Below are 19,847 nucleotides of genomic sequence, written 5' to 3'. Positions count from 1 at the left end.
ATACTTGTATTATATGTCTTTGTGCCAATCCAGATACTTGAATTATAGGTCTCTGTGCCAATCCTGATACTTAAAATTGAGAATAAAAATGGGTAACGTGTCAAAGAGACAACAACCCAACCATAGAGCAGACAACAGCAGAAGGCCACCAGTGGGTCTTCTATGCAGCGAGAAACTTCCCCACCCGAATGTGTCCCTTATCATGACCAATTGAGCTAAAAAGCAGAGGGCATATGCCCTTGTATTAGTTTGTCCAGCAGTCCATCTTAACCCTTTCATCAACGATGATGCCATGAGTCATCATCTGGTGCGTGCCCAAGGATACCTTAAATATCACCTAAAGTTCGCCCAATGATGCCTCAAGGCATTGTTTTTTTTTTAAATCAGTTTTTAATCAAATTGGCAGGGCATATGAAGGAGAAAATCGACGGTCAGACCAGTCATGGAAAATATTATGAAATTTGTTTCTATGCTTCGTTTTGTGTAAATGGTTTGTAGGTTACAAAATGCAACATTTAACTTGGTGTTTTATAATTAACACATTCTGTCATTCACAGAAAAAGTATCAAAACAAACAGTTAACTAAGAATGAATCACTTATTCTGATCTTGGTTCATACTCTTGCTTTCAACTAAATAAAATTAAACATTATTTTCTATTATGACATACATTTATTACAATAAACAAACATCTTTCATATGTTTTAATTACTTGGAAACTGTAAGAATTCACTAATGTCCATTTCAATATCAGAGTCATCATCATTTATAGTTGTCAAACCTTCAGGAGCATTTTGCACTTCCTGTCCAACAACTGGTACTTCTCCCACAGTAATAGGCTGATTATATGAGGTACCAGTTGCTTGACTGAAAGGGACTGATGATGAAGCTGTTAAAGTGGCTGTCTGGTAGGATACTGCTGTTGACTGTAGAACTTGTGACTGCTGTTGTTGGTGGACAAGTGAAGATGGCTGTTGTTGCAACATAATTGATGGTTGTTGGACAGACTGTTGTTGGAGAACCGCCAATGGGTTGGTTTGTTGATAAGTTGGTGTAGTGACATGTTGAGAAATTATGTTTGGTATGTTTGTTGAGTAGTTGCTGGACTGTAGTAACTCTATCGTCTGATTGGTGGAGGCTTGTGATGAAATAGATGGTTGACTGGTCTTTATTTCTGATGATTGTTGGGTCGGTTGATTTATTTGATTAGATGGCTGTGATGAACTAGGTGTGAATATTTGTTGTGATTCAGAGGGGTCATAACCTACACCCATTGCATTACGTAGTCCTTGAACACTAGAAATATTAGCTGGCTGTGCCTGTAAAACAGAACAAATACAACATCTTTATATGTGAGAATGTAAATGGGATAGATTCAATGATTCAAAAGATTGCTAGTGGATTTTATAAAAATAAGTAAACTTGAAAATGTATTTATTTGACACCACTCCCTCATACAATGTATTAAAATGAAGGCACCTGTTAATGCAAAGTGAAATCCCAACAGTTAAACATATTGGGTCTTGCAAGTTTGCTTCCTGTTTTATTTTTTTCCCCTTAAAATACTTAAATCGCTAAAACAATCAGGTTCATAGTCTAACACCAAATGCATTTTTAAATATTTCCAAATGTGAGTATGATTGATTTGTGGTTGCTTAACGTGGTCTCTGCACAAAAAAGGGCTGTATCATGGCAAGACAAATTTGAATAGAGGAATACACTGGAAGCAAAATGATACACCATATCACATATATAATAAAAAAAAAATGAACAAATTCTATGTTAGCTTAGAAACTGTAAGAGTATTGCAAAATCTCTCGCCATATCCCTTGAAGTTTTCATCAAGAAAATACTTATGAAATGGTAATTTACTCACTGCCCAAATTCTAACTTTGACTGCAAGATTTGTTTCTTATCATTGTGTATGAGTTTCATTAAATTTGGATGAAAAAAATTAAAGTTAAGAGTACAGAAAATTGCATTTTCTAAGTTATAAAGGGGCATAATCTCTAGAATGGCAAGTGGCTCTTGTCCTAATTTGAACTTTGTCTACAACTATTGGTCCAAGAAAAGTAACACTACATGCCCCTGTAAGGGCATAAAAATTCGCATTCACATCGATGATAGTTTCATTCAAAAATTCCATTAAAAATTTCAATGTTGACCCTTGATCCTTTATATTTTTGAAAAAGAGGAGATACTCAAAGCATATCAAATTAAATTGCTGGAAAAAATAATGGTATAAGAGTTATTAAAAGTGCTATAAAAACTTTCTAGAACTCTGATATACAAAGAAGCCTTTTGGTGTACCCGTCAAAAATAAATTGACAGGGATTCCCTGTATGACCAAATACCTTGTACCTTAATGAGTGCAATAACTTACCTCTCGTGCCAACTCTTTCAGTTCTTTTGTCACCTTTTGTGCTATAAAATATACAAAAATCATATGTTAACTGGTAAGTTCTATATCTAGATTAATATGATTCAGTTTCAGCTTGGGCAAAATTAAGAAACCAAGTACAAATGTATCAATGAAACTATAATATTTCTCTTATCCAGGAAAATTAGAACCAACAAAAATAACTGAATCCACAGTTATATTACCCCTAAAAATAAACTCTACAAATCCTTTTTATCTTAATTTGACTAAGTGAAATTATAGGTTTTATATTTTTCTGAAGGACTAGTAATTGATTAATGTATGGTGGTAAATTCTGACTAAATAGATCAATCTAGTTGTATCTCTTTTTTGAAGGACCATATACTTGAGTAATGAATCCTGGTAATTCCTGACTAAGTCAACTTACCTAACTGTTTTCCTTTTTCTAGTGGACCATTTATTTGATTTATCAAGGGGGGAATCTACGTCATCACGCAGGGTGTCAGTGATTGAAATTGGACCACCATCTTGTCGCTTCAAGGTAAGAATTTTACTTATTATGCCAGTTATATGAGGGTTATGATTATACAAAATAGTCCACCAAAGACTATATAAAGTAGGAAAATAAATGAGCCATCGCTCAATAATATTGGTTATCTCAATTTTGCAAACACTTCGATACCAGTTTTAGGAATTAGGTCAAACATGCAAGATATCGTCAAAATTTTTCATAACAACATCTTGATTATCAAGAACCGCCTACTTCATCAACAAATGAACATGTCTGAATTCTTTATTGTACTCAAGAAAGACTTGTTACTCAAAAATATCCGTCATTATGGTCGAAAATCATCTTATTTTATAAAAATGGAAAAAGGATAACTGGCATAATAAGTAAAATTCTTACCTTGAAGCGACAAGATGGTGGTCCAATTTCAATCCCGACACCCTGCGTGATGACGTAGATTCCCCCCCTTATTTATGAGTCCTGGTTAGTTCTGACTAAGTCAATTTACCTACCTGTACTTCTTTTTTTGAGGGAGCAGGTACTTGAGTAATGAATCCTGGTAACTCCTGACTAAGTCATATTATCTAACTGTTTTTCTTTTTCTAATTGACCAGATACCTGATTAATGCATCCTGGTTAGTTCTGACTAAGTCAACTTACCTAACTGTATTTCTTTTTCTGATGGACCAGGTACTTGAGTAATGTGTGGTGGTAAGTTCTGACTAAGTCGTTCACTCTGTGTTTGTTGAAGATCATTTATTAAAGTAGCTGTCTGATCAAGCTTTTCTTGAACTGGATCTTTCTCTTTCTTCATTGATTTTTCTTTAATTTGAAATGAGTACATAAAATTAAACCAAAATTCAATATCAAAATCAAATAATTTTTTTTGGTTAAATGAGTCGTCATGGTTTATTAAATACAGGGTGTTTCATGTTTATCTTGTTAAATGACCTGCCAATGGTTTAATACAGGATGTTTCATTTTTTTTATATCTATTTGTAAAATGACCTGTCATGGTTTAATTAATACAGATTGTTTCATATTTATTATATTTGTAAAATGACTGGTCATGGTTTAATATAGGGTGAACCATGTTTATTTTTTGTAAAATGACCTGTCATGGTTTTTAAAGAATATACATACCCATATTATCCAGAAATGACATATCTACTCCCAGATCACTAAGACCTCTAAGAGAATCAAAGTCTATATTTGCTGATCTTTCATCGGTAGTACCACCTCCATCTTTCATTTTCTGTAAGAAAAAAAATGACATTTCATTACACTTCATCAAGAAATAGTCTATATGTGCATAGCTCAAATTTACGTTTAACAAATTAATACTAATAATATGAATATTCCTATGTCTTTTAGACCTTTGTGGATACTGTATAGTTGTCCCATTGGTAATCCTGATCTTTATGTTCAATTTGGTAATAACAAATGAGTTTAAAAATATCTCTTCCAGTCCTTATAAGGAAGACAATACAATTGACAGAAATTTTATAGGAGACCACCTTGGCCTGAAACCTTTTTGAAATCAATTTTTTCTCTTGCATCTGCTTTGTTCTGCAAATAATACTGAAATTGAAAATACAGATTTTTCACTTGATTATCTTAATTTTGTCACTAATGTTGTAAAAACCCATGATTTTATTACTGAGACAGTCTATAATATTAGCTCTATTTTACAGTCTAGCAAAAACTAATCAAAGAAATCTTAACTCTTGATTGGTCAAATATTTAGTCTCTTCAAATTGGACTTTTTGAATTAGTTTTCACTTAAATGTTTTTGATCCTGACTAAATCTGAAAACAATTCATACATTTCAAAGTAATGGCACATTCAGCAGTGTTGTGGATTTTGTAAGTAATTGTAAGCTAAAAAATGTCTTAAAATGTGGTCCTATTGATATACTGCTTTTTAAAAAAATTACGCTTATAAACTACACAAACCTGTTGTAATATCTTGGTTTTAGCATGTTCTCCTTTAGTCAGGATATCCAATAAATTATCTACCATAGCTATCGCATAGTCACCACCACTCTCAACAAAACTCATTACACTAAAAAAAAGATAAGCTCTGACATTGTTAGAATCGATGAAGCATGAAATAATAGGATCAAAACAGAGAATAAGACATAAAAACTCCAAACATCCATATAAGTTGATATTTGGTATTCATCTTACACAAGTGCACTTCATTAGACCTCTATTTGGTGGGTTTGTTTAGCTCAGTCTTTAGTTTTATATCTTGTGATTTTAATACTGTTGTAAATCTTTGGTCCTTTACTTTCTGTTGTCAGTATATTTTTGACATGAGTTTTTATGCCCCTTTGGTATCTAACGCCTTTCTCCTACTCTAATTGAATATTTCTCCAACATTAGATAGAGACCAAAGTTTCCCTGAAGTTAATATTATCACAGCAGAAAACATTTACTATGTAAAGATGACGCTGCCAGAGTAAAACCTTGCTATCAGAGCAAGTAAAGTGATGTTATTAAGGTAAAGTTCATCTTTATTCTGTACTGACAAATCTATATGAATTGTTGAGTCGTTTTGAGATTGGTTGAATAACATTTTTCTATGATTCAAAATGGATTCAAGTTTAATTTGTGGTTCTATATATATAGAAACAAAAATTACACCCACAAAAAAAACCATGGAATGGAAATTTTAGTCTTTTAAATAAATGAAGGCGAAAAAAACTGTTGAAATAGGTACAGTTTGGGTATCCTCATGTTACAGCAAATTCAACTGATAGTAGTGAAATCAGGTTTAAGGAAACGCAAAATAAAGACAAAAACCCAGATAAAAATTTGACCAATCGGTGGACATTCTTAGTTTTTTATGGTTTTGCAAGTGATATTGGACTAACTGTGGAGTTAATAAGTAAATGTTATTTGTTAAATTTTCAATTAAAAGCATATTAGGCACAATTTACTGTGGATTCATTGTTTTTTTGTACGCTACAGATTTTATGGGTATATGTTACCCACAAATGGAAACAAAGACCAAATTTTCTTAAGCTAGTATGTAGACATCGCTAAATCAAATATCCACAAATATGCATATATACCAACCCACAAAAAGAAATAAAATCCACAGTATTTGGATCTGTTGTGTAATAAAGGAGATTTTTCAGATAAATATAATATATTCAATATTACCTCTTGGCATATCCTACTCCTGTCTCGTCTCCATAGGTTGATAGTAGTATGTCTGTTTCTTCCTTTGTCATGTTAGCAAATGTTGAGTCATACTGAGGAGCATATGTACCAAACGGTCCATAATTCAAATACTGCCCTGAAAAAATAGAAACATTGAGTAATAGAGGGTTGAAAGTTTTGATATTGTGTATTTTGAGACTCATTTGTGAATAAATTGCAGCAATTATTTCTATAAATGTGTATGCCTCAGGTTAAATGTTTAGCAATCAACAATTACGCTTGCAAATGAATTTTAGTCTTAAATGGTCATTTTTATCTAAATAATATCTGTAAAGCCTAAACAATAAATAAGTCGGGTTCAGTTTTTCAACATTTTAAGACTAATTGACTGCAGAATCTTTCAGCACTGTGCAGACAATTTGCTTGTAGTCAATTCAGTATCTCAGTATATTTGTTGTTTTATATGTGTACAGGTTTAAAACAACTACTGAACAGCCTAAACACAGACTGAATAGACTTAATTGTATGCAAGCTATTTTGTCTGAATAGTGCTGAATTGACCACAATGAATAGATGTCTTTAAGTTAACTGAAAGACTGAAATTGATATAATAATTCATTTCTCAACTTTTAAGAACTATCTAGAATCAAACTTTTTCAGATCATAATTGGTACTAGTGATATGTGTTAGAGTCTATAAAGAGAATAACATGAATCTATATTTATCGCTATTTTACCAAATTTTTCATTGATCTTAATGACTAATGATTTCCTTACTCAGCACAGTAGAGTGATATGATAAATTATCGCTAGAAACTAAGGGTGCACGTGCCTGTTGTCAATTTTCATTGTCAATGAACGTCGTCATAAGTTAAATACCTATAAACAGATTATTATTGGTCATCTCAACTCGATTGCTTTTCTCACTTTAGCTGTACCGTTGAGATGATCAATGATAATCTACAATTCTATAATGAAGAACATACCTGTAGTGACTCTGTTTCTCTTGTCTTCTTTGTACCCTGCCAAAGATCCTCCACCAGTTCCTAACTTCCCAATCAATGAACCAATACTAATCACACGTTCATTCTTACTCACTACAAAATAGGTCACAAATAAAAAAGATCAGCCCATTAAACTAATACTATAGAGTTTTGTGCATACTTTAAGTATGTTAATGGTAATATTTTTTTCTGGAATTTTATGCCACATGTGTATTCTACAGTAAAAAATATTTTTTTCTTAGTTTAAAAGAATTATTTTTGCACTTTAATGAGTATCAAGAATAAAGCAAATTAAACAATTAATGGAAAAATGTCCTGCACATTCTTGTTTTTTTTTATTTAAAAAAATGTTGTATTTTTTGTAAGTCCTTATAAAGGTTTAGTACTTACCAATTCCATCATTATCAGGGTTCAGCAATACCATAGATGTAGTGCCATCATCTTTCTTACGAAGAAATCCAAACTGAAATGGTAGAATTTGTAAAAATCAAGCTTAGGCCCTTAACCCTTACCATGCGGTGACCGTCATATGACGGGCATACCCAGACCACCGTTATTTAGCTCCAAATTTTGCATTCCATACTTTTAGAAGTCCACTTTATGATACTTATTTTAAAAGTAATGCATGTTTCATCAACCTGAGGCTATCCATATTCATGTTTCTCATGTATAAGTTGCATTTTGAGTACAAATACGGACTTAGAAAATTGAAGTCAGCTGAAACTCGGTTTTCTTGAGGGGTGGGCTTCACATCTGTGTCTTACACAGGAAGTTCAGAAGCATAAAACTTGCAAAAATAGTGCAAACCCATGGCCATATAACTACTGATCGTTATTATTATTGAAATACGCATAGGAAATGACTACTTCCGCTTTCAGGTCCATTTGAAGTCAAAAATCAGAAAAAATCATGAAATTTCGTATTTTTGGTCAAAATGACCTTCTGTAGACTGCTGAACCAAGATCAGATTCACTCCCACCTAACAACAGTGGGGTCAATTTGTTAACTAGGGTTCACTATAGATGCAGGCTACAGCTGGATACCTTTAACAGCATCCCTGGGTCTTCTGGGTCAAGAGAAAGGACAAAAAAACGTCAAAATTGGCACTTTTTGCACCTGATGACCAACTTTGGGGCAAATTCCTGCCACCCATCCCAACCATCCTACCCTGTGATCACCTACATTAGATTTAAAGGAATCAATATGCTACAGCATCAGGGCTAAGCTCATTTGCATATAATTTGCATATTTTTGCAATAAACGAAAATTAGACATTTTCTGAAAACAATTCAGCATGGTAAGGGTTAAACTTTCTTTGACTATTAGACCAATACTAGCCTTTCATTAATCTACTCTTTTGAGGTTTTTTTCATTAAAGAAATTTTCATACAAACTACTCAAACTATTGTTTTTCACCAATCTCCATTAATGAAATTTGATGAACTTTGTTCTGTTAGAAAAAAATCCAACAACAAAAGAAAGTTTGATCAGTGATCAGTCTAGATCTTTCATACAGTACGATCTATTCTACTTATGTTATCTATTTACTGACCCTTGATTTAGACTCTCTGTATTTTAACAGATCAGCAGCATCTTTTGCAGCATTCTGAGCCTGAGCCAATATTTCTGAGGCACTCATAATATCTGGTACTGCTTCAAATCTACCAATTCTACAAAAGATAAATATGCTATATATGAAAGGTTCTTTATTTCAAACCTATTTTCTCAGGTATACTGTACAATCAGAAGTTATTGCAATGTTTCTATTACATGTATTGACAAAAATATGACAGGGTTATAATTGAAATAATTTAAACTCACATTTTTTTATATATTAAACAGGATTTTTCTAATATCGCAATAACCAAAATCACATTTTATTTTAAAATGACAAAATCACAATAATTTTTAAATTTAGAATAATAGCTTCCTTGAAACAAACCTATATCAAGCAAATCATGATAGTTAATGCAAGCTCTGGAATATACTATCAACTGAAAGATACATACATCATATGCAGACACTACTTGTAACAGAAAGTTCACAATTGGGAAGATGAAATCATCTCTTTCGTTGTAAAGATTTGTTTTAAACCGACCCTTTACATCAATTGCCAGATGTAAGTCAAGATATGAAACAGACTTAATTGTATCTGTTTATTCTTTTCTTTCTTTTTTTTTTTTTTTAAATTTGATGAGATCCTTTCCACATATTTACTAAACTTTGAATTTTCAGTGACAGGACATCATCTATATAGGATTGTGAAGTTAGAAGGATAATGCTAGCTTCTTTTCATTCATACTAAGAATTTTTTTCAAGTTAGCCTAACATGAGTTAATGAACAAGTCCACACAAGACATGCAAGAGGAGTACATTTGATTCCCATGATGTTTGATGAAAAACACACCCACTAAATGTACCAAATATGTTATCAATTAAGAAATCAATTATCTTGATTAAGTCAGACTATGAGAATTTTTTGTTTGATTCAAACTGTTTGTTTTACATTTGTACAAAGTATTATTTATGTCTACCTAATACATGATATTTGTATCTATTGTAAATTCAGAAATTATTGTGATGTTTTAATTATTTTAATTATTACGAAAATGCCATAGGGTTGCAATTGTAATACTAATAATTTTAATTGACATTATGGATTTCTATGACTGAAGCAGGACTTTACTCAGTATCAGGAAAAATAATAATCATGTTTTGGTCTAAAATGACAAAATTGCAATAATAAATGCACACAACAATTTCTGTTTTCTATTATATGAAACAAAGTTGGACCTATTCTTTGAATCTGTCTTAAAGATTAGCATGGGGAATACTTATGTAAAATGAAAAAAAGTCAAATGTTTACTCTTCTCTATCTTTAGCTCTTTGTTTATGTTCCTTTTCTTCCTCTACGATGGCTTCCATCACAGCTTTAGTTTCATCATCTGGCTCATCTATACCTAACTCTTCATAACGCAAGCTGGCCATGAATGGAAGGGTTCTCTTCATAACAAGAAGTTTCTCCTATAAAAATATGCATGTTATGTTATAGAGTTCAGTTTATGTATCAACCAGTTGTACAAAGATGTATTAGCACATGGAAATTGTACAAATGATTAAATTCATTTGGTTTACTGTCTATATATGCATTAGACAAATACCAAAATTATTGAGCTTAAGTATCAAAGTTCCAAGTTATAATTTCACTGTTCTGAATGTAAATACAGATGTATTATCTTCCTTGAAAACAGCACTTTCAAATATTTAACATTAACCATAATACATGTGAGAACATGTCGTTTTACATAATTGAATTCTGATGTCATATTTATTTCTAATTTCTTAACTATCTTAACTCAGTATACTAAGGGATAAAATTGTTTAATATTTCGGAATTCCTTAGTGTATTTTAATAAAAGAATCATTTTGAAAGAATAAAAGGAAAAAAGAATAAAAAATAGACAGTGCTGCACATACTTTCCTCTCATTTGGATTTTATTTGTGTAGGAATGTTTTTGTTTGAACTACAAATAAGACCTTCAAATGAAAACTTAATAATTGCAATATTTAGTTACACCTATTACGGTAAAGGGATTTTCAAGTTCACTGTACCTAAATGTAGGTAGGAGACATAGCCTCTTGTAAATATCTGTGTACCAATTTTATTCAATCTATTTTTGAAGTATATACTTCGGTAACCTTACTCAGTGTTTTCATACCAATTTGTTTTTTATAGTGTATACTAACCTTACTCAGTGTTTTCATATCAATTTGTTTTTTATAGTGTATGCTAACCTTACTCAGTGTTTTCATACCAATTTTATATCAATTTTATGGTGAATACAAACCTCTCAGTGTTTTCATACCAATTTGTTTTTTATAGTGTTTACTAACCTTACTCTGTTTTCATACCAATTTTATATCAATTTTATGGTGTATACAAACCTTACTCAGTGTTTTCATACCAATTTGTTTTTCATAGTGTTTACTAACCTTACTCTGTTTTCATACCAATTTTATATCAATTTTATGGTGTATACAAACCTTACTCAGTGTTTTCATACCAATTTGTTTTTCATAGTGTTTACTAACCTTACTCTGTTTTCATACCAATTTTATATCAATTTTATGGTGTATACAAACCTTACTCAGTGTTTTCATACCAATTTGATTTTTATAGTGTTTACTAACCTTACTCTGTTTTCATACCAATTTTATATCAATTTTATGGTGTATACAAACCTTACTCAGTGTTTTCATACCAATTTGAAACAAACGCTTGGCCTCCTTGTTATAAATAGTTTCTGGTCTGTTGTACGTCATAGCATTATTGCACATCAATAAAAAGTCTTTCTGTAAAAAATGAGAAACCAATTTAACAGTTATTTTGGTAATTCAATACTGCCTTGTGATTAGATTTGGTAAAATCAAAGGCTATGGGAGCAGACTCAGAAAAAAAAGTCGTCAAAGATGGAACTTGTAGACCATGACAGGCAATCGTCTATAGGAAGGAAAACCTAGACAACAAACCTTCATCCTTCTGCAGGGAGTAGGTTCCTAGTTTGGCTGATCACCAGGCAGAGTAAAAAATTGATGATTACGAAAACCCAAGGGTCTTAATGCTGACCAGCATGAAGAGGATAGGTGAGGTGAGGTGAATTCAACATACAGAAATTATATTGATTGCGACAATTTTCATTACTTTTCTGTGAAAAAGATGTAGACAAAAAATAAATTAAATTTCATAATTTAATTCGATTGATATCAAATACATGTAATTGTTGGATGACGTGAGAGGTCATAACTTTATTGTATAAAATAAGAAAATATAAAAATACCACTTTAATTTATGTACTTCAAAAAATCATAATAGTAACCTCCCAGTCTGCAGATATAAACATCAAGATTTTTTAAATGATCTTACAGTTTATAATTTATATTTATAAAGAAAAAGAAATTGATATTAAGGATGTACTTAGGTGAGGTTAGGTGAAAATTAACAAATTAAGAATTTAAAATGGATACTATAAGCTGGTAGAGCATCTATTAAGGATAAAAATAAGCTAAAAATATTGATAGGTCATGGACCTCCTTTACGAGATATTTGAGATTTAAAATATTGCGGGAAAAGACCGACTCGGACTTTTACCTTATATTTGCATTGGTATTATTTGGGTCTCAAAACAAAAGAAAGAAAATCAAGAATCTTCTAAAATTTTGGTAAATGACCTTTTATGAGCTGTTAAGTCTTATATGAAAAAATAAATGGGTGTTATGGGGCATAATATTTTACATTGTATTGAATGGAAAAACAGCAAGGAGTCCGAACATTTGACACAAATTCCAAAACCTCACCTAACTACATCCTTAAAACTAACAAATCAACCATTTTTCAATAGTTGATAAATATAATATACTATGTGTCTTTAAAATTAAAGCTTCTTGATTTTTTATTCATTTGATTTGGCTTAAGAAAGATATCCATAAAAATATATATATATATATATATATATATTAAGGAGATGAGATTATGATTGATATATTAAGGAGATGAGATTATGATTGACAAGGAGACTATTCAACATAGTTCAAATGCAGTAGTTGAAGTCCATCATATTTATACAGCCTTCAACAATGAAAAGAAACCATACTGTATAGTTGGCTACAATTTAATTGAATAGTTAATACTTTGATTGCCTACCCTATACTCCAGAACACTTTCATATTCATTGTTGTCTATTTTGACCATCATGGTACTAAAGTCCATTGGGTTGGCTATGATCATGGAATATCCAGGGGCAATCATATCATTTACTGGGTAGGCAAAAAATCCATTCACATCCTTCCTGAAAATAAAATATCATAGAAAAATAATAAAATTGTATTATTGAAAGGCAACAGAACTGACTAGAAAATTTACAAATGTGTTGATAAGGGCATTTATCTTAAGAAAAACAAAATCCAAGTATTTCTATCTCTTGAAAGTATTGCAATATTATTTCAGAATTAAGTAGGACAAAAAAAATTTAAGAGAGAAAAATGAAGGAAGATAATGATATCTTAACAGACTTTGAAATACATACGCTTGCATTTTATTTTGTATATATTTCAAACAGATTTTTAACACTCCCCGTTCAGCGTCCCCTCTAGGTCTTGTTGGAGTTATGGTTTCCTTTGGTCTTTGTGGTCTCTGTGGTGTCTGAACATGAACAACATCTGTATCATCATGCTCAGTATCTTCTGATTCTATATCTTCTGATGGCTTTTGTGATAATGGTGGCTGCTCCTCTTCCTCTTGGGACACCTCCATCTCTTCCTCTGTGTCAACAGGAGGAGGATGGTAATGATGCTTAGGTGGTCTCTCCTAAATAAGAATAGTTAATCATTATAACATCAGCATGAGTTCAGTAGTATTAGGTTGTTACAATGGAGACTTATACAAGCCTACAGAATAAATGTGTCCATGGACCACAGAAAGTGCCCAGATTGCATATAATGTTAAAAAGGGACATAACTCAAGATCCTTTAAAGTGACACTACCCAAATTTGTACTTGATTTGTGCTTTGAGGTAATGAGCATTGTATTAAAGTTTCATAACATTTGGTCGATGCAAACTAAAGTTAGAGACGTCAGTAATAAAAATTCAGCATTTTTTTCCATTTGAAAGGGGGGATAACTCTAGATTCTAGAATGATAGAAGAGATGCTACCCAATCTGTGTTTTGTCAGTCAGGGGTACTACTTGTACAAGTTATTTTTAATTACTTGAAGAAGTAATATAAATATACTTATAAAAGTAAATTTGTAGGATACTTATACAAGTAAATGTGTAGGATACTTATACAAGTGAACGTTATGTACTTGTATAGGTAAAAAAAAATATTGGCTGAGTTTTGTCCCTTAGACATTCAGATTTTTTTACTTGTAGAAGTAAAAAAGTCATCCTATCTTCTTTTATTGAATTCTTTTGATTTCTTTGCTCTAATAGAATTTTAATTATCTGCCCTTTGCAGATGTCTTTACTAATCATTTAAGTGTAATTTCATGGACAATAACATCCCAGCTCCTTTGTTCTAACAGGGGTGATCTGAGCCATATCACCCCTACCAGATCACCCCAGTTTGAGTTTCTTTGTTATGGATGCTTTCCTTTGTTCTGTAACATTTTGGCGGGAATGTCAAATTCACTATAAAACTTATAATTAATTATAGGGAAAAGACTATCTATCAAAATTCATGTAGAAAAAATCCAGTGTATATGCTGGGATTCGAACTCAAGACCTTTAGCATATCAAGCCACGACACATACCACTATACCAGGACGACTGGATACGAACTGACAGTTATTTAACATACTTAAAGGAAGCAAGATCTTTTATAAGTGGGGCAAGTTGGCAGACCTTTATTCAGTGGGGTTTAAACCTTTTTCGTTAATAAATGAGTGGTCAGACTGATTGTTCAATTTGATTTTACACTTTTTCAAAAGTGGGGCGAGTTGGTGAACAAGAGTTTGGTGATTTTTTTAAAAAGTGGCGATATAGTGTGGGCCTATTGGCAAGTGGGTTGAGTTGACATTGTTTGATATCTACTCATGGTGTTCGGGTCATAAAGGGTATACATCATATAGTAATATATAAAGTATATTATAATGGTTGTGTGGCGTTCTAAACTAGATTTTATGAATTGTAAATGGTTTTTCGTCTAATCTAAAACAGCTGGGATGTAAATTAGTTATCCCAGTCGGACTTGGTGTGTCAGTGTTAAATCACCCTCTGGCCTCCGGCTATCAGGATGATTTTACACTGACACACAGCATCCTTGTGGGATAACTATTAATGAAAATCCCATTTGTCTGTTATCTTTAGAACACTACTCATTTACAAGCCCCCAAGGAGCATTTTTTGAAGGCCTTGGGCAAATACTTAAGATCTTTGAGCAATCAGTTTCTTTGTTGAATTAATGAGATGAAACATTGAACTCTAATAAAAAAAATTGAGCAAACCTGAGAAAAATCAATAAAGGCATGATTTTACATCTCAAAACTTGAGGACTTTTGTGGGATTGTAAGAAAAATTTACTTACACAAGTAAATTTTTGAGAAAATTAAGGGGAGATTATTCTAACATTATTTATTTACTTATATATGTGTATATTTTTTTTTACTTCTTCAAGTAAATAAAAATAACTTGTACTAGTAGTACCCCTGATTGTTTGTGTTAAAAAGCATTGTGTATATATATATATATATATATAAGTTTCATAACATTTGATTCAGGCAAACTAAACAGACGTATTTGCCCCATTTATACTACATGTACATGTATTGTAGGCAAAATAAAAAGAAATATGAAACAATAAGATATAAACATGATAAACTTTGTCCAACATCCTTCATTAGATCATAGTTTTAATCTGTGACTGAAATTGATATATCAGTTAAGATTTTCTAGTCTTTTGTCATGTTTTTTTTATCTTTTACAATCTTTTGATTGTCACAGGTGAGACAAAAATAAATTTACAAATTACCTTTTGACTTATCTATATCATTCCTGTACTACATGTAGTACTAACACAATGATCTCTTAGTAAATAATAAGGACAAACAGTAATAGATGTTACCTCATCATGTCTGTGGTGATCTTTAGATTTCTTCTTCTTTTTCTTTTTGTGTTTATGTTTCTTACTCTCATGATGAGGACTGTGTGCACTAAGAGATTCACCAACCTTCAGTACCAGTCTTAATGGTTCTTTTTCAGATCTCTCCTCTGAAAGAAAAAAATAAAATGTCTGTTAAAGATGCAAGTCAGATATATCGCTGCTGGATAACTCAGACTAAAACAAAATCGGCCTATAAGAGAATCGGACTATAACAAACTTGGACTATGACAAACTCGGCCTACCATTATTTATATGCAGAAATATATTTAACAAACTCGGACTACGATTAGTTAAGTAGATTGTTTTTTTTTTACTTTAATAAAAAAAAACTTTATATATTAAATTTATATACGAATTTATGAGATTATAATTAATATTTTTGAAAAAAAGACAATATATAGAAGTGTATTAAATGTTTGTTATATGAGTTGAATTTGATATATATGTTTAAACAGAGACATATTATCTGGTTTAAATGAGGATAATTAACTTCTATTTGAAATATTATTGAGATTTATTATAATAGATAGAATATTAAAAATAGATTTGGGAGTAAAATTGAAAAAAACAACAGAGATTTCTTTGATCTTACCAAATACTTCTAAAAATAACATGGAAAAAAATCCCTTATCATTTTCAACATGGGTACCGACTACTGCGTCAAGTGTTCTAGAAAAGTTACAACAAAGCAACATAACTTACAGTGTGATTCATGTAGTTTCTGGCACACAGAGTTCGCGATACTGGTAAGGGCTTCTATATTTTATTCTTGTTCATAATTGTTACTCGTAAACGTTTTATTTGCTATGGATAAAAAAGTCTTGCTTCATTGTTCATTTACAATTAGGAAATTGAATTCAGTAGTATACTTCTTCTTTGTATTAGCTTCCTATAAACAGGCTTTTATTTTGTTTGATAATACAAAACTTATTGTATTTGTACATGTGTGTGTATTATATATTTCAATGAGTGACTAAACTTGAAGTATTATAAAAATTATAGATGCCTATAAGGGTTTAATTAATATATGGAGTTTTTGTTGTATTTTTTATGTAAGTATGTGTAAGTATGTAGTTGCATGATTTTTTTTATTAGTTGTTAGTGGCTTTGAACTAGCTGTCAGATAACTGTGAGTACTCTCAGATCTGTTTATTATGTCTTTTTGTGTCGGGATGTATAATACCGCTCCACGTCCACTTGTATTTTTGTCCATCTGATGAGTTAAGCCTTTTTTCAACTGATTTTTATAGTTCATTCTTATGTTGTACTGTTATACCACTGTCCCAGGTTACGGGGAGGGTTGGAATCCAGCTAACATGTTTAACCCCGCCACATTATTTATGTATGTGCCTGTCCCAAGTCAGGAGCCTGTAATTCAGTGGTTGTCGTTTGTTTATGTGTTACATATTTGTTTTTTGTTCATTTTTTTTACATAAATAAGGCCGTTAATTTTCTCGTTTGAATTGTTTTACATTGTCTTATCGGGGCCTTTTATAGCTGACTATGCGGTATGGGCTTTGCTCATTGTTGAAGGCCGTACGGTGACCTATAGTTGTTAATGTCTGTGTCATTTTGGTCTTTTGTGGATAGTTGTCTCATTGGCAATCATACCCATCTTCTTTTTTAAATGTTTTAAAAACTTTAAAAAAAAAATCTTTGGCTGACATTATATATAGTTCTACTTCATGATTCAACATCTACGGTCCGTCCAATGACTAGCTGTTAATTACTCCTGCCTATGTTTATACTTGTGCTTTTGCCTTGACAATAACATTCATTTTTGCATGTTATCTCATATATGACTCAGAATTCTGTATGTGATATGTATATTTGTTTTGTATGTTTTATATGTGCTAGCCTTTGCGTGTTTTAAATTTGCTATGTATGCTTTAAGTGTGCTTTGACAATGACCATTTATATCTGCATGCTTTCAGTTTTATATATGCCTTATATATTTGTTAAGTAATATTAGATATTATTGAATGACGAAATCATTGTTATGTTAATTGTTTATTGACATCTACTGAAATAAAATGTGTAAACCCTATGTTTTCTTTATTAAATAGTATTACATTGTACAGATAAATCACACCAAGAGTCCACCAAACAAAGTATGATCAGAAACCAGAAAAAACTATAATTCACTAAACGTTCTTATAATAACACAAGCTTTGTAATCAAACAAAAAACAACTGAAGTTCAGTTATAGACAAGACAAGATATATTTAGTTTGATATTTAGTTCCTAATTTCGTGTATTGACAGGTAGTTTTGTTTTCGCTTTGGTGATTAAATAGGTGTCAACAGTTCATGTGCCAGTTGTTTGTTAACTAATTATGGTGATTAAAAAGGTGTCAACGATACACATGGCATGATGTCATAATCAATTAAGATATATGCATATAATAAAAATTAATTCTGAGAGGGACATTATTATAAATGATAATACTGAAAAGACACATCAGAGGTTAATTTTCAATATATCAATATTAAAAAGAAGTTTTTTTTGTACTTTTATTTTAATATATATCTTGTTAAGGTTTTTTTTTATCCCCTTCAATAAATTATTTAATTAATTGTAGCAAAGATTTGTATAGTAAAACAAAATCCTTGATTGTAGATAAAAATAATTTCAAATTAATTTCCAATAACAACAACAACCAACATTATACTTATATTCTTCTAGTAATCCGAGTTTGTTATAGTCCGATTTTGGGAGGCCGATTATGTTATAGGCCGAGTTTGTTACAGTCCGTTTTTGTTATAGGCCGAGATATCATGGATTCAGATATATGTTATAAATATCATATCTATAAACATCTTACATGGGATTTCAAGGGTTTTTTTTTTCTTTTCATTCTAATCAAAATATACAACTTTCTTAGGCCAAATAAAAAAGTATGTGTGGTTCCAGTTACATCTGAAAAAAAGTTAGGGTAGGTAGGTAGGGATTCTTTTTATTCTATGGTTTTTTTTTACATTGAGTCTATGGGAGCAACATTCTGACTTTAACAGTGCTTAATGAAAACTGACAATAAAATCTTTAGGGTAGGCTATTTTTAAGCCGAAAAAGTAGGGACGGTAGGGTTACTGGAACCACACATATATTTTTATTTGGCCTTAGACAAACACAGTCTTCATTTAACTTTTATATATCTAGTGGATGCCAGACATTAAAACTCTTCCAACTAGACAGGTCAGTCAATACAAAGAGTAGTTTTTTGAGGTGTAAATATGGCCATTTTTGTCCATTCATTATGATTAACCTTAAATAATTCAAACAAATAAGGTAAGCTCTGACCAATGATTGAAAGTGTGGGGTGTGAATGCGCTAGGTGCCAAAATGTTTTTTGATTAAACAGACTAATTTTTACCACTCTACCTGTATTTGATGAACCATAAAGCTTTTTTTTTTTAATAAATTATGATTATTTTGCATGTTTGTTTACTCATCATTACAATTGCAAGAGAGACAATAGTGACCATGGAATGGGTAGTTTACATAGTACAGTGACCAATAGCCTGTTACACTGACTTTTACCAGCCGTTTACTATAGTATAGCTTATAATTTTCATTTTTGGCCTCGGTATCCGAGTACAGAGCCAGCTAATTAGTTTGCCTGCTTGTATAAACAAATTCAAGCTGGGAACAGTATATCGGATTTAATGGAACAAAAATATGAAATTGTGTTTTTGTAACGGTAAATGCCTATAACATACCTTCATGTCGCTCAGATTTGTGCTTTTTATGCTTCTTTGTTTTCATTTTGCCGGCGTCAAACGCCTCGGGATACAGAATATTCGGTGTCGGTGTAACGTTTATTTCTAATTTATTTCTAATGTCGGAAAAAGAAGTTCCGGAATTTTACCCATTGGATTAAAGTTTTGTCCACATTGTGCCTTTCTTGAAATTTAAAGTTCCCAACTCTGATTATGTAATAAGGAATTTGATTTGATTTGATTTAAACTGGTTTCCACTTTCGTATTTACGTTAGTGGTCCCCAGAGAACCAGCTTTGTCAAATTGATATTCAAGTTCAAAACTTTTATTCTAAATGACACATAATAAAAACATGTATGCCAAAGACTAAAGAAAAATACTTCCTATTAAATCATTTTTTTCACAGTTTCC

The 19,847-nt window shown here is 31.4% G+C and overlaps 1 protein-coding gene across 1 annotated transcript; it reads right to left on the bottom strand.

The window, feature by feature from the left end:
• Window positions 1-648: 648 nt before the first annotated feature.
• On the bottom strand, window positions 649-19,570 carry LOC143078937 (bromodomain-containing protein 7-like). Its single transcript, XM_076254016.1, has 15 exons — window positions 19,437-19,570; window positions 15,679-15,824; window positions 13,144-13,424; window positions 12,762-12,906; window positions 11,303-11,413; window positions 9,927-10,084; window positions 8,613-8,730; window positions 7,451-7,523; window positions 7,043-7,153; window positions 6,058-6,193; window positions 4,843-4,951; window positions 4,031-4,142; window positions 3,548-3,709; window positions 2,383-2,423; window positions 649-1,318 (listed from the first exon to the last, which is right to left on the bottom strand). The coding sequence occupies exons 1-15, from the start codon at window positions 19,480-19,482 to the stop codon at window positions 704-706; spliced, it is 2,364 nt and encodes a 787-aa protein (XP_076110131.1). The 5' UTR covers window positions 19,483-19,570; the 3' UTR covers window positions 649-703.
• Between the last annotated feature and the right edge of the window lie 277 nt (window positions 19,571-19,847).

The sequence above is a fragment of the Mytilus galloprovincialis genome, chromosome 6, assembly GCF_965363235.1.
Source record: "Mytilus galloprovincialis chromosome 6, xbMytGall1.hap1.1, whole genome shotgun sequence".
In the NCBI taxonomy this organism is placed as follows: Eukaryota; Metazoa; Mollusca; class Bivalvia; order Mytilida; family Mytilidae; genus Mytilus; species Mytilus galloprovincialis.
The sequence above is the reverse complement of the archived record's forward strand: the minus strand, read 5'-3'. Positions and strand labels throughout refer to the sequence as shown.

Bases quoted from the DNA above. Each gene is read 5' to 3' on its own strand.
- LOC143078937 (XM_076254016.1), bottom strand. From the start codon at position 19,482: ATGAAAACAAAGAAGCATAAAAAGCACAAATCTGAGCGACATGAAG. The intron at 11,414-12,761 runs GTAGGCAATCAA...CATTTTTTACAG, and splicing joins AAAGTGTTCTGGAGTATAGG to AAAGACTTTTTATTGATGTG. The intron at 2,424-3,547 runs GTAAGTTGACTT...TATATTTTATAG, and splicing joins AGAAAAAGAAATACAGTTAG to CACAAAAGGTGACAAAAGAA.